The following is a 15286-nucleotide window of genomic DNA, read 5'->3' as shown; positions in this document are numbered from 1 at the left end:
GAGTAACAGAATAGCCTAATTATGACATTCCATTTTAACCTTTAACAGATACATTTTGCTCTGTTAAGATTTCAAATATGTTGCATTACTTTATTATTGGAATGGAAAATTACTGAATGACATAAATATGGATTAAATATATTCATCAACTAATTAATAGATTTATTTATAAATTCACAAAAATATGTTCAAAAAAAGCATCTTTTCTGACTAATAACAGAAGCTCACTGCTTCAAGTTCAGCACTGTATAATGTGTAGGAAAACTGTCCACTTTTATTAATTAGTTATTTGGTAGAACATTTTACAGTGCCTTATATGTAAAAATAAACCTTGCAAGCATGAAATTTCAGGCTTCAAGCATGCAGTAGACCTGTTGTATGCTTATTTTTCTAGAACTTGTATGCTTATTTTTCTATTTGTTCCACCTTGTTTCTTTTTACCTTCAAGAAGCATGTAATGATGTATCAAGGCCCAGCTCTCTCTTCAGTTTTTTACAAATAATAAAAGGAATGATGAAAAACAGGGAACTTTCACAGAGCCAAAACATAGAAGTGATAAATAAAGTGAATTTGTTTAGAGAATACCTTTAAGAATCACATGTAGAGTCAGACGTATTCTGTCTTTGCAGTTCATGAAGTCACTGTTTTGCATGGCTAGTGAGTAAATTAAGATATTTTTCTACATGAATTCTTCATTGTTTTAGCATCCTGGGAATAGCCCTTGGGAATAGTTTAGCTCCTGGGAACTGTTTCTGGACTATCTTGTACTTTTATCACAAATGGATAATTCTCCACTAGGCTGAGGAAAACATACATGCATACCACTTTTCTGCCTGGAGAGCGGCTGATGCTGCTTCCTATTGGGCTCACTTCCAAGTTTCTCTCTTTCTTTTTAGTTAGGGCAAAGTTCCCAGAATCAGACCAAGGTGAATATTTGCATCAACCTTCACCCTGTTGACTGATATGCTCAACTGCAATCACAGCTTCGAACCAGAATGGAAAAAAAATCAGAACTGTCCAAAAGGGAAGATGTCAATAAGCTCAAACTGGGATTATCCCTGTTCCACTATGGGCAGGTGTTACTCAATCCAGTAGGCAGAAACTTTTCCATCTCCTTTTAGAAGGGCTGCAGTATTCATCTGTAGGGCATTAGTCTCTTTCTCCCATAGGTTCAACAAGAGAGCAAAGAAATGAGTACAGCAAAGAACGTAGGTGTTTCTAGCCATGCACATCATGGAAGTTGACGAGGGATTGAAAGGGAGAAGCAGAAACACAGTATAGTGCCCTGAGACAATCAGGCTCTGTCTCATTGATGTGTCTGTATAAAAGATCATCGTGTTTTCATGGACACATTTGTCTCAAAAGGTGGAGCAAAGCAGGTAATAGAGAGTTGATGGGGCAAAACATGAGACAGAAAGGGCAAAATGGAGAAAGTATCCTAACTTTGTGTTTTTCTGTACAAATTGGGGTTATAGAAAGCAGAATTTAAAAATGGAGCTCAGGAATAAAGTTTTGATGAGCTTCAAAAACAGAAAATGTAAGCTCTAGAGGAACATATTGGCAATATCCTACCTGTCTTTAAGATGGTGTGTCTTCAACGTAAATGCAAAAGAGAAAATACAGCAAGAAGTAACTATGCCAAGCTAGAAAACTCTAATAAATGTAACTTCCAGGCAGAGAATCAGGCAGGAAATGGGTGTGATCAAGATTTAGAATAGGAAATGGAACAGATAAGAGCATTGAGACATTGTTTCCAGTGTGAATTGTTTAGAAATAGGAGTCACCTCTGTTACACTGAATTTTCATGGCTTGAATTTGTTATGCATTGTACTGGCCAGTTTTCTCAGGCAAGTAGCTACATTTCTGGCCTGTAGTGGATAACTTTAGAAAAGGGTGTCCATTTAGTTTAGCTCAAAGTTAGTTTCTTTTACTCAGTATAAGATTCCTCTGAATGAGTTCTTTTTTTGGCTTGGACTGTTCATTGTAACTATGGTTTGTGTATGAGAGGAAAAAGAGCTATTTCCCTGATCAGAGTCATCTCTAAGAGAAAACTGCTGTGTTTAAGAGAAATAACTTGAAAGAATTCATCATAGTACAAAATTGCCTACATATTTCAGCTCAGATTAGTGTCCTCCCAAGTAACACAGTACTAACATAGTTTGCATAGTAGATCTGCAAGTTAGACTTGCTCAGAGAGTAGCATGTTTGTTCGCTTTACATTACCAAAATACTTTCTAAGTTTTACAGTTGTGAATCAGCATTCACATACTCGTTTTATCTTTTTCCTCATCCCTCACCTGTTTCAAGTTTGTATATACTTTTGCCTGGCTCACACAAAGTGAAGAACCTTAAAATTCTAGATGGCATACAATTGCTGATTTATTTTCAGGTCCACATAGATTTGTAGGACCAGGGTACAGCCCCCTACATGATGATTCCATTCGTTAAACACTATAAATATTACTGAATTAATATGCACTTAATGCTTGATAAGGCAGTTATTATTAATAATTTCTACTGGTGCCTTTGGGAGTTTTTGTGTCTGAGCAAGGGCTGAGAGGTTAGCCTTTTAGTCTGCATATTCTTGCTGTGTATATTGCAAACAGCTGAAACTTTGCAAGGACTTCTGTTTTTAGCTGCAGACATAAATGTATGTGCATAGGTCACTTAGTATGGCACATGTGGATTAAACCCTGAAAATATTTCCAAGCTGTGTAAAAAAATAAAAATAAAAAGACAAAAAAACAAAAACAAACAACAACAACAACAACAGACCAATGGATTTTTTTTGGAAGACATTTGCCTTAATTGGAAAGGCTTAAAATAAATGATCATATGATTAAAAAAGCAAGGATTGCCTGCTATTTGTTGTAACCCCTATTTCTGTAATGCCCCTGTAGCCAGCGAAGCAGCTGTTCATTGCTGACATTCTCCCTGCCAGGCATTCCAACTCTCTGAGGTAATGGGCTGCAAGCATACGGGCCTTCGCTTTAATTCTTTCAGCGTATCCTTCCGCATGGATAGAGCGAGGGGAACGCCTCCAGGAAAAGAAATTAAATGCACACACACACAGGCACACAGAGACAGGCGATTTGAAAATATTCCAGAGAACGCGATTTTGTGCTCCCGCAGCACAGCATTACATGAAAGAGGCTGTCCGAGGCGCTGGCTGGCACAGGTTTATTTTGTTGCAATATTTTCTTCCACCCCCAGCTCTTTACCCAGTGGAATGATATCCAGAGCAAGTTTTTTGAGACAGGAAGTGAGGAATGTTTTCACTATGAGTGATCTGAGAAGAAGGTGGGTTAGCCGAGATAGCAGCTGTTTTGTACGAGAGGAACACAGTAAGTCAGTCCCCAAGGAACACAGATGAGATGGCTCCGCAAGAAGAAGTCTCAGAGCGCTCTGGTTTTTCTTCAGCTACACGTATGTGAAAGGAGACTCGGTGTCTTTGGATCGCAGCAAAAGGTAATGGGAAAACAGCAGGCACAGTAAAACATAGCGGGCGATCTTCTGTGCTGTGTACTGTAAGATTGAGGAGTTTCAAGCATTTACTTTTGGGAAAGTGAAGGCTGTAGAGCTCTGTGCTTCTGGAGGCAGGGGAAGTTTGAGATCTGCTGCACTTATTGCTGCTCTTTTAGTCCAAAAGTCATGTCAAAGATTAACTGGTAAAACAAGGGGAGGGTGGAGTATTCTGATTTTTTTTTTTTGGCTCCTCAAATATCTCTGAACTAAATATACGTATTTTGAGCATTTGAAATAATAGGAACCCTATTTTATCATCATATGTTGCAGTTTTATTTCACATGCTGTCATTCATGCAGGCTGTTTGAAAATTCTTGTAGAGTAAAATGCCAGTTATTGAGGGGAAAATGGGAAGTGGGAGATGTAGGTAAAGGGGAAGATACCACAGCGCTCAGTAATTGTGCTTCAGTCATGAGCATGTTGCTGAAATTCTAATATAGCATTTTTAAAACTACATTTGTGCTGAAATATAAATGTACAGTTTGGCCATGAAAGACATTTTTACTTGTTGCATGAAAATTCCAGGCTTGCTAAAAAAAGGCTTGTTATTTTAGAGAGTCAACTGGGCTTGCAACTTCTGGCAGACTGTAGTTCCTGTTTGCTAAAGTAGCTTTATAACAATGCAGATGTATCCTAACTTAAAACATTACAGAACGCAAGTACGAGAGCACCTAGTATTGCCGAGCGTGCTTTGCATGTTCTGAAAATTCTGATCTAAACTTTCTCCCTATGCTTGCATTGCTACCTGTGTGCACAGAGAAATAACTGAAAGTCTCAGATTGCCTAAAGTCAGTGTTTAGGTGGCTTGTGAATTTCACCTGTCAGGTCAGCCACTGCTTCCTGATATTTTTTCCATGGTCTTTGGGTACTTTTCTAAAGGCCTGATAGGGATATAAGAGTTTCAAAGTCTTTTATGTTCAGTACGTAAAACTGAGGTTAAAACAGCACTGCACTTGTGACTGCAGCTTTCAAAAAGATGAATAAGTCGATTTTGCACATCGCTGTAGCACCAAAGAAAATGTGCGTAATTGTGCACAGAATGTATTGGAAAATGGGCCCTGGGGAAGTGAGCTAAGGTCAGTCAGCCAAAAGTTTCACTGCCAGGAATAAACCCAGTGCGAGATTCTGCTGGCAGTGGGCAGGAAACTAAAAGCTTCTGTCTGTGGAGCATTTCCCACATGCTGCTCTCGGGGGCTGGATTTGGAGGATCAACGTGCAGAGCAAGTAATCAAGTGAGGAGCCGTGCGTATCCCTAATTTTTTCAGGGAAACTTGTTGCTGTCAGTTGTTATGTGTTCTGTAGCCTCAACTAAAAATAAATCCAGTGGTGTTTGGATTATTTCTTTTTTCATCATTCAATCAGTTGTAATTAAGATTTTAGATAGTATCTGTTGAGGTTAGGGACTGTGTGCAGTGGTAAAAGTGCCTCCAGATTGTTAGAAGCATGGTCATGAAGTCTGCTTCTGGTCATCCTTTGAAGTAGTAGAGCTGCAAAGGTGTCACCGAGGACAAATGCCATGCTGCCTCCTACTCCAGCGCCTTCCTCTTGGCCGTGGTGCTTAAAAGAAGGGAGGATGGGGTCTGGAAAGAAAGTTTCAACCCAGAGAGCCTGCGGTTGTGTTGAATACCATTAAATTTCTAGGTATGCACATAAATATGCAAACATTGTGGGACTATCTAGCTGTTTATACCTTTGAGTTTAAAACCAGGTGTGCTAGGAAGATTAGTGAACCCCCCATCCCAAACAAATGGATATATTCACGTTATCCTTACCTGAGAAAAGTCCTCAGAAATCAAACTACGCCTTTTAAAATGCCTTACGAACATACCAGCCTGAAGAAAAAAAAAAAAAAGCGTTTTGTTTTGTGTTTTTTTTCTAATTACAACGGCTTTTATCTCCGAGGCGGCGCTGCCACCAGAGGCGGCCCTCCCGCCACGGAGCCCTGGCAATGCGCGGCGGGGGCGCCGTCAGCCCGGCACCGGCCCCAGCCCGGCACCGGGCAAGGCTGCCGGGGCTGAAAGCCTCTGGGTCCCGGTGGCCGGGGCCGGGTGGGCCATCTTCCCGATGGGGCCATCGCCCCGAGCCCCGGGGCTCGTCGCTGTGGGAGCATTCCCCGTCGTCCCCCCCCCCCCCCCCCCCCGCCCCAAGGCGGCCGTGGCTCCCCCCGCCTGGCTGGAGCGCCTTGGCGCGGTGCGGTAGCAGCCCCAGCGCCCAGGCGGGCCGCGGCAGCCGCCCTGAACGTGCCTACTTCTGAGGAAAAAGCTTTTTTTAGCCCGTGTTTTTCCTGTGCACGTGGTGTGTAAACCTGTAAGAGCGACGTGTTTCTTAATCGGGGGTGCGAGTGAAAAGTAAACGCTTGAGAGAGGGGAAAGGCGAGGTCCGTGCACAGCGCGGAGCTGACAGGAGAGCAGGTGTGAGGGTGTTTGCAAAAGGCGGGGAACCTTTCCACTTGGAAGAAGTGCGTTGCCGGTTTGTTTTTTTAGGGAAAAACTAGAAAATAATTTGTTTTCAGAGTTGGCGTACTCTGTTGGTGAGGCAAACCGTAACCTCAAACGTGGTACAGCAGTTTAGCATAAGCAGTAATGGTTCAACTAGCTGTAATTCAGGGAAAATTAGAGGAATTGGATTTTAATTGTCTGGTAGGAAATGGCTAAGGTGTGAGGTTTAATACCTCTCTTCCTGCCTTTCTTCTCTCTCTCTCTCTCTCTTTTTTTTTTTTTCCCTGTAATCTTTTATGGGGCTTGGTTTTGTGCTTAATCCAACAGATAGGGGCTGAGGCTGCATGCTCCTCGGAAAATAATGCTGGGCTGCTGTTTTTTTTTCTTCAACGTTACAAGTACCTTTGGCAACTTGGACTTTCTAGAGGTCTTTCATTTAAATATCAATTCCGCTTAGAAATACTTCCTATTTTAAGGCATTTAATCCGCATTTAATCGACACTCATTATTTACTTGCAAGTTCAAAACAAAACAAAACTTGCCAAAGACTGCTGTAGTCTGTGGAAAAACCAGAAACTCTGGTGTTTATTTGATTATTTGAATACATAACAGCTCCGCATTTTGGAGAAGTAGACTGACTATTTAGATTTAAAAAACATATATACATGTTGTTTTCCCTCGTTTCCATTCCACTTTCAGTCAAATTTTTTTTTTCTGATTCATGTATGTTTTCTTTCTCCTTTGCTCCTTACTAGGATTCCAGTGGATGCCCCCTCTACTTTTATCCTGGTGGAAAACTCGCTTGTCTTTAATGGATACTGCTGCTGCTGGTTGATTTTTGGAGACTTTACAGCTCCTTACTTTTTGAGAGGAGATCGCTACTTTTCCTCTCTCAAGTCCGTGGTGGTGGTAGCTTTTTATCTCTAACCATCGGTGTGGAAGAAGAAGATGCCTCTACCTTTTGGGTTAAAATTGAAACGAACTCGACGTTACACAGTATCCAGCAAGAGTTGCTTGGTGGCTCGGATCCAGCTGCTCAACAATGAATTTGTGGAGTTCACACTATCTGTGGAAAGCACGGGCCAGGAAAGTCTCGAAGCAGTGGCTCAGAGGCTTGAATTGCGGGAGGTAAGAGAACTGTCAAGTTAAGGTATACCTTTGTCTCTGGTGTTAGATGACCTGTGTGGTGAATCCTTACCCTTTGGGGCAATCAGTTTGTTTACTGGAACAGCTATTCCTTGTACCCCTTGTTTCTTCACATTCTGGTCTTGAGAGGGACATGGATTGGTCTAGAACAGTTGCAAAACTTACGTTACAGAGCTAGAGTAGGTCCCAAGGGAACAACATGTGAGAAGTGGCAGTGAACAGCTTAGAAAGATAAACAAAGCCACAGTTGTGGTTGTTTTTCAATGTGACAATGCTGAAAATGTCATTTAAAAAAATATCAGCACCTAATTTCTGCCTAAGCAACTTTTAGATTAGGATATGAAAGAGACTGCTATTTGTGTGCATATATTTCTGATGGATTAGTACTGTGAATAGAACCTGAAGCACAAGTGTGAAGTGCGTACCAGTGACAAACTACTTATGTTGTTAGTTCACATACCTACCGCAAACTCGTTTGCAGGCCATGCCTTTGAGCAAGCATATAATCATTTATTGATGTCTGTCCCCATGGAGAAACATGGTCTGCACCATCTGTATCCGTATGTATCTGTATAACAGCTTCCCCCCCCTCCAATTTCTTGCTAGGTATTTTGAAGGATGCTTTTGCAACTGAAATTTACTCTTCTCCCACACATACAGTGATTATTCTGCAAGCATTTATTACTGTACACAGCATGTGTTACTGTAGAATTCCTTGGTAGGAAATGCTCCGTACAGTCAGTTGTTTTCAGATTTTTTTTTTCCCGTTTGGAGAATAATAAATAAATGAAAAAGGTGCGAATCCATTCATCTCTGTTTGTTTACTGTGTATGTTCTCAGTTCCAGTATGGTTTCTTCTAGATTGTCCAAATATTCTTTAATTGTACAATTATTGAGGAAAAGTTCTGTAGGGCAGCGTGACTTCACTTTTGTTTTCTTGCTCTTTCTAGAAAAAGAAAAATCTAACTACTCTCATAGCCTTAGCATTTACTTAGAACACATCGGGTATCGTGTATCTAGAATTCAGTAGTTGTGTTTGAGTGGAGTATGTCAATTTTATCTATCGATTTTTGGATGTCGCTGGTAAGTCAACAGAAGGTAAAGACCTTGACTATATTTGGTTTGCAAAATGCGAAGGCTTTGTCTTCCTGAACAATGACTGCCAGCTTTTACTGAACTATTTACAAAGCATTGGAGATGCATGCTTTTTTCAACAGTTCTTCATTATCTCTTTCTCTGGAGCTACTCCTAAAATCTGATTTAAAAAAAAAAAAAAAAAAAAGGGCTGGCAGTTCTCTCAATTAAGGGTCATATATCAGACTAAGGGAGTTGACACTACACTACTGAACTCTGAGCAGATTCTTTTGGTCATGCATTCTTGCATGGATTATTTTGGCAGGAAAATGTGTTGCAATAAAAGGGAATGGAAAGTAGGGATATAAATTACTTTCCATAGCTTGCATTCAAGAAATGTTGTTTTGCCTTTAGTCGGATTTGCCAAGCAGATACCGGGAGCATTTCTGACCACTTGCTTAGTACGAAGTTTTCAGGAAGAAAAAATTGCTTAGCATTTACTTCTAACTGCAAAAACAGTATTATCGATGCTGTGAAATACAAAGAACTTTCTATAAAATGCTCTGTATTGTTAATGCACTACACACCTTTTAACATGTGACTTGAAAGTGGTAAACAAGAGAATATGACTGTTCATTTAAGCACTGAGATTTAACTCAGTTAAGAAAATCAAGGCATCAGTTTCAGATTACTGTATACGGGCTCTGCAGTTCCCATGCACCCTCAGAGCAGTTTATTGCAGGAGGTATGAGTGGAGTCTGTACCTATTTAGACATTGAATGGTAAAATTTACAGAAGTCTCTTTCTCTGTGGTGTAGTCTGTAGTCACTGAGTTTAGGTGGTGAACTGAATGGCTTATTCTTAGTGCTGTGCCACCTTTCAAGATATTTGTTTTAACAGATCTCACTTTATTTTAAATAGTGGTCTTCAAATTATGCTGTGTGTAGCTAAACACTTTTTTCTTTCTGTTTTCCAATTAATACTTCTTCATTTCCAAGTTCAGAAAGTCTAAGCATGTTGTCAGTTTTGTTACTGAATGGCAAGCTTTGCAAAAAAGTGAAGTGACTGTATTAAACTAAGAAGAATATCTGGTATTCCCAGAATGTGACTCATCAGCAATGGGTATGTAATCCAGCCCTCTCAAACTGAGGAACTGGGGAAAGAAGACAGAGGGTGAGGGAACATAAGTTACTGACCCTTTGTAGTACAGCCTGTCCTTTATCCTGTGAGAGGACCGCAACCAAACTCTATTTATACAAAAAGCTGTGTATTTGTTGCAGAAAACCATTCTGGAATTGCAAGTTTTGAAAAAGTGCTGAGAGCTCTGATTGTTAACCAACTTGAAAAGTATGTATAACACTGCACATGTTGCATTTAGGGCATGAGTACACAAATCAGGTACTTGAAAATATAAAAATGTGTTTTAAACGTTAATACAGGTAGGCATCTATAGATATTTGGCAGGAGATGTTACAACTGATTTACCTCTCTTGCTGGATCTTCTTTTAATTCTGTTTTCTAATAACACTTCTATACCAGAATAAAGGGGCAAACTCTGCTAGTGTGTGGAAGCAGAACCTGACTTAAGTGCAGATGTGTGGTAGAGAGTACACCAGTACAAGAATTAATGATATAAAAAGAAGATAGGGAACTTCTTTGTGAAGTATGCGTGGTGTCTATGCAAATTCCTGTGTTTGTTTTGGACATGAATGGCAAAGACTGAATCAAGGTTATCCAGACTCTGAAGAACTTGGAAGTTCTGAAACAGTGCTGCAGTGTTCTGTAACACTTTGCTCTGAAGTCCAAAGTATCAGCTCTTGTTTGGAGAAAACACATAAAAATACCTTTAATTCAGTGTGGTGGTTTATTAAATGTGTGTTTACTTAGGTAAACGGTGTTTTCAAAATAAAACCAAATGCAGCCATAAACACTCTTGCATGTGTATGTATTAGTAAGCATATTGACTGGCAAATAAAAGTTGGGCCAAGTAGTGACGGAGGGGTCACTGACATAATAATGTTTATGCCTTGTATCTAAGGCTGACAAAATTTTGGCTAGTGCTTAGAGAAATAAAGCAAGAAGGGCTGATCGTTGAACTGTTAATGGCTGACTCTCGGAATGAAATTTTGCTTAGGAACGTTAGGAAAGGAAAAGAAATGATCGTGGAGGAATGCATATAAAACACAAGTCTTCAGTGTGTAATCTCATTAATATAAAAAAGCACAAATTACTTGAAAAACAAAATTGACTCCATCTAAAACATATATTAATTTTAAATGTGCTGAAATCATAATTTAGGGGCAAAGAAGGATGAGCAGTCAGATTGCTAAAAAAAAAACAACAGCACTTGCCTTCAGTCCAATTACTTTAGCTCTTCCTTTTTCTGAAGGAAAAAAACCCATGCATTAAGGTATATCATTTATGTTCAGTCTAGCTTATTACTCTGAGCACCACAAAATTATTTTTTTTTCCATGAAAGCCTTAGTGGCAATTAGGAAATGTTACCCCTGACTTCTGTAGCTTTTTTAATAAAGTGGGGTCAGAATTTGCATAAACCACTTATATGTATTTTTTCCCTGTCTGAATCCCTGTGATTAGCAGTATAGTTTTATACTAATTTTGATAGTAAAGGATTTTGTTATTTCTGAAGCAGGCATGTTGGTTTGTTGTTTAGTATTTTTACACTACTTTGAGATTTTGATTTTCCCACTTGTAAAGGAATCAGGATTTCAGAGTCCAGTGCGTGTGAATGTGACACTTGCTCTAACATCTATGCTGTATGAGGTGTGAGTCAACAGCACGTATGTGAGTCCATCCTTCTCAGAGGTGGAAAAAAGTAACATGATTTACAGAAAAAAAGTACGTTTCTAAGTTTTCGGACCGTGTTGATTGAAAGCTGGCCTGTTTCTGCAAGAGATGAAAATGTGTCTTGATGGGATATAAGTTCTTGTATGCGCTAGGTAGGTATTGCTCTTTAGCTTGTAGATTAGCCAATTTATTTTTGTCTAACATACTGATGAGTAAAATCTGCCTTGCCTGTCAGAGGAAATCCGTTTATTCAGGATATTTGAAAGGGGTAAAAACGCATTGTTGTGATTTTTGCAGTGTTTTAATTTGAGTAAATTAAAATGCCAGATTACCTTGCAAACTATTGATTTTAAAAAATCAATGATGATTTTTTCAAATCAAAACAATTTTTTTTATTTATTTCTTATCCCTGCAATATTGATTTAAGCTGTAATTTGCAGCTGCTTTGTTTAAATAGCATTTGTGATTTTCTCCTGACTACTCCTATATGGTTTGGAGCAGTCGTTGCGAGGGCTGGGGCAGGCTGTGCTGGAGAAGAGGTTTGCTGTGTGAGAGAGCAAAGGCTTCAGGTGGACTTCTCCCTGCGTTCTCCTGCTGAATCCTCCCTACGGGCAGCTCCAGTTGAAAATCCTGTCAGGACAACAAAGATAGGATAAGCCAAAGTGCCCTGAAGTGAGTAGCTTCAAGATGGGAAAACGAGTTTATTTATTTATTTATTTATTTATTTATTTTAATGAGGCCAGTGAGCAGGTATGCAAGGGGTGCGACTTTCCGTTCGGTGGCAGGTACGTGGCAAGACTTGGAGGTTTCTTTTTCCACTGCTTCCAAGAAGTCTTGCATCTTGTGCGCTGGACAGTGCAGGCTGCTCCAAAACCTTTCTCCACTAAGGATTGGGCAGATTTATGGAGGGCGTTGTCTGCTGTGATAAGAGGAAAGTTTCTGGAGATTTTTCGGGGCCTTTTGTCTCCTGCAGGTCTTAACGTTGGACATAGAGTAAAGCTCTCACTTGGCATCTGGCCGTGGTGCACAGTACAAGATTATTGACCCAGCTCTTCTGAAAGCAGTTCATTTAAACTGCGATATTCTGATGGCAGGGGCTGTTTTGTATCTAAGCATACGATAAAGCGAGACGCAGTGGAGTCCGTGGGCTAACCGGGATTTTTAACTCTGGCTGCAGTGCTTATGTTCAGTAATGAGACAGTGTTTTCAGCATTCTCTTCAGGAAAGTCTTAGGGCTTGTTTTATTTGTTTGTACCCATGTAAAGAAGGAAAAACACCTAAAAAAAAGTATTTTTTTTCTTAATGTGAGGATCTATAGAGAATAATAGTGTAAAAGATGGCAGTAGTAGTTTTATCTCAAAATCCTAGAGAATATAACTTTTCCTGATGCGTTGTGCTGCTGCAGGCAGGAGGCACAATCAGATCTGGGGATGATAACAGGTGCTGTTAAGTTCAAGTGAGATTATTCCACACTTGATATCTGACATACGCATTTGTCATTCAGATTTCTTTTCTAGATATTGTAAGTTGTGACCGAAATAGATGCTGAGATTCTATATTAAAACTTTGCGAAGGTGCTGAAGAGAATAACTGATAGGTATAAATGATGTTTAGATTACAGCCAAATGGAGTGGAATTATGTTAGGGATGAGACCAGTCCATTTTAAGGAAAATAAAATGAAATACAGCAGCTAATTATAGCTAACTAATACCAGGCTGTCGGTGCAGGGAAGAAGGGCTCTGTCACTGATTCCATTTCAAATTATAAAATGGTTGAGCAGTAACAAGGCGTGCTCAATACTGATGTGGAAACGTGAGAATATAAAGATCTAAAGCTCTTTTCTTAAAGTGTTGCTGAAGGATAACATACAATTCTAAAGAAATATGTTATTTACATGCAAGATGTGTTCAGTAGGTTGTTCCTTTCTCCGCACTGGTTCTGTACTGACAGAATCCCATAAAGGCTCGGGTCAGGAGGCACCTCGGAGGGCTGCGTGTCCTACCCTCTGCTCACAGAGGGGCCGGCTTGGACTGGGTGGCTCGGGGCGAGTTTGAGTTCTCTGAGGATGGAGATTGGACATGTCTTTGGGCTACCTCTTGGAGTGCTCGGCTATCTCATTGTGAAATTTCTTCCCTGATCTGATGGGGATGTCCCACACTGCACCTTGTGCCCGCTGCATCCCACCACTGCAGTGCCCCTCGCTGGAAACCCTTCCCCAGAAGAGCCTGGCTCTGCCTCCCCTCTACCCCACGATCCGGCCACTGGAGATAACAGTAAGATTTTACCCTAGTCTCTTCCTGAGACTCATCGTCCCCATTTGTCGGGCTCCCCTCAGACATGGAGCAGAAAGACCGAATGGTCTCCTGCAGCGGTGCCGTTGTGTGGCAGCGTGGCTGATGGAGCTGCTCGTAGCCCATGGGGGCACCTGTCCCCCACCACCAACCCGCAGCCCTGCCCGCTGTGCCACCATGTCGGGCTTCTCACAGTTTTGTGTTCTTGGTAACTCCTGAAATATTATACAAAAAGGCTTAACGTTGCTGTCTGTAGTGGCAGAAGGCAGCTAGGTAGAAAGCAACAGCAGAAATGGTAAGTCCCTTTTATTTATATTTGACTTTCTTCAAAGGGGTTGGGTGATGAATAAGTCGCTAAAATAAATGAACCTTGAAATAGTGTTAATCTTAACAGCTTAACATATTTTAGGAATTGTGTCATTACATTCTTTTCTAGAATTGGGTGTTGTCCTGTGCTACTACTAATAAAATGTTTTAGCAATGAATAAAAATGGATTCTATTTTAATCAGTGCAAGTATTCCAGGGTGCCTGAGTTCTTCTGAAAATTCACAGGATCAAGTTCTGCCCTTGAAGTCAAATGAAAGATTTGCATACAAGTCATAGGACGGGTTTTGGGCCACGGTGTTTACCTTGGCTTGTATTTTATTTATTTTTGATAATCCAAACTGGAGGAGTTTTTAAGGGAAAATACCATGACAGAAAAATCTTGTTTAAAGATATGCTGGATTCCAGAGTATGATTTTAAAATGGGGAAACATTTTCCTTAGTCCGGTGCCAGTAACAACTCAGTTCTGCGTGTAGGTAAGGTCAGTATTTTACAGAAATGGACCAGCACAAGCGATCGTCATGGCTTAAAAATAAGTTTAAACTTGAGGTTGTAGAAGCAGGAGTATCTTAATTTGGAGAGTATGAAACAGCAGTGCTGTTACCAGCCTTTGTGCTCATTCTCTCTTTTCCTTTCTGTTACAACTCGGTGTTTCTTTGAGGCTTAAATACACCAGGGCTGCAGCTGAAACTTACTCCGAGGGTTGCTTACAAATGTTTAGCTGGTTTCCAGAAGTGTTTACCTGGTAGCTTTTATAGAAATCTTTCAGCTTTGATGGCGTACTTCTGTAGGTCCTGTTGCTGTTTGGCTTCGGTGTCTGCTCGGCTTCTGCTCACACCCGGAGGCTGCGGTCGAGGTTTTGGGTCTGGCACTCAGTTACCTGCTGACCGGGCCCATGCAGTGGGCTTGCTTTTTCTCACCTCTTTGTAGCCAGGGAGGTCCAGCACCTCGTGGTGGATGGTTCAGCTTTAGCTGGTTTTATTGGTGGTCCTCTTGTTCACTGACCCTCTTGCTTTGTGTTTAAATTACATCCTTAGCACTTGGGGTTTACACAGCATCAGAATTACAGCCTCACTTTGGCTCCTGTGTGTGTCTGCAGTGTGAGAAGTCTTGTAATGAAAGAGAAATACACCTTTTTTACAAGCATTCCTTTCTGGAGTGGAGTTTCTGTGGCACTACTGTTACAATTTTAACATCTTAAGGGATCTTAAGGAATCAGCTTTACAAGAGAACTGTTTATGACATGGGAATGGAATCTGCTGCTCTGTGGAGGTTTTTAAACTTTCCTAACCATGAAGCTGTTTCCTGTCTATCAAACTACCTTTGCTCCACACATCTTTCACTGGACTGAAAAACTGCCACTCTTCTGTGAACAGTTCTAACCTAACTCAATGCTTGTATTACGGCCTGTGTATTTATCAAGTGGGACCAGAGCTGTCTTACAACTTGCAGAAGGAATCTCAACTAAGGTTACACAGGAGCCTTCATTCTAGCATTTTTTTTTTTATCTTCTTCATATTGATTCTCCAATTAGACTGCAATGATCATTTTAATTCAGTTTTTTAAGCATTGAGAAAACAAAAATCACTTAAATAGTCTGGTCCAACTCCCTTTCAAAGCAAATTGTGTTGTCTAATCAAAGGTAGATTGTGGTGCTCAGGAAGTTGCCTGCTCACA

The 15286-nt window shown here is 40.5% G+C and overlaps 1 protein-coding gene across 5 annotated transcripts in view; it reads left to right on the top strand.

Moving 5' to 3' along the window:
• The window catches only part of PTPN21 (protein tyrosine phosphatase non-receptor type 21), a 46401-nt gene that overhangs the window by 1105 nt on the left and 30010 nt on the right, over positions 1 to 15286 (top strand). Inside the window, exons 2-3 of one of the 5 annotated variants that reach the window (XM_083836489.1) lie at positions 3214 to 3468; positions 6719 to 7091. In XM_083836489.1, coding sequence (XP_083692615.1) covers positions 6912 to 7091 — 180 coding nt within the window. In that variant the 5' untranslated portion in view covers positions 3214 to 3468; positions 6719 to 6911. Of the gene's footprint in view, positions 1 to 583; positions 3469 to 5710; positions 5833 to 5911; positions 5984 to 6718; positions 7092 to 15286 lie in introns of those variants that run through there. The other 4 variants (XM_083836488.1, XM_083836491.1, XM_083836492.1 and 1 more) reach the window with 4 other exon arrangements.

The sequence above is a fragment of the Anser anser genome, assembly GCF_964211835.1.
Source record: "Anser anser genome assembly, chromosome: 5".
NCBI lineage: Eukaryota > Metazoa > Chordata > Aves > Anseriformes > Anatidae > Anser > Anser anser.
This window is presented reverse-complemented; position numbering and strand designations above follow the sequence as displayed.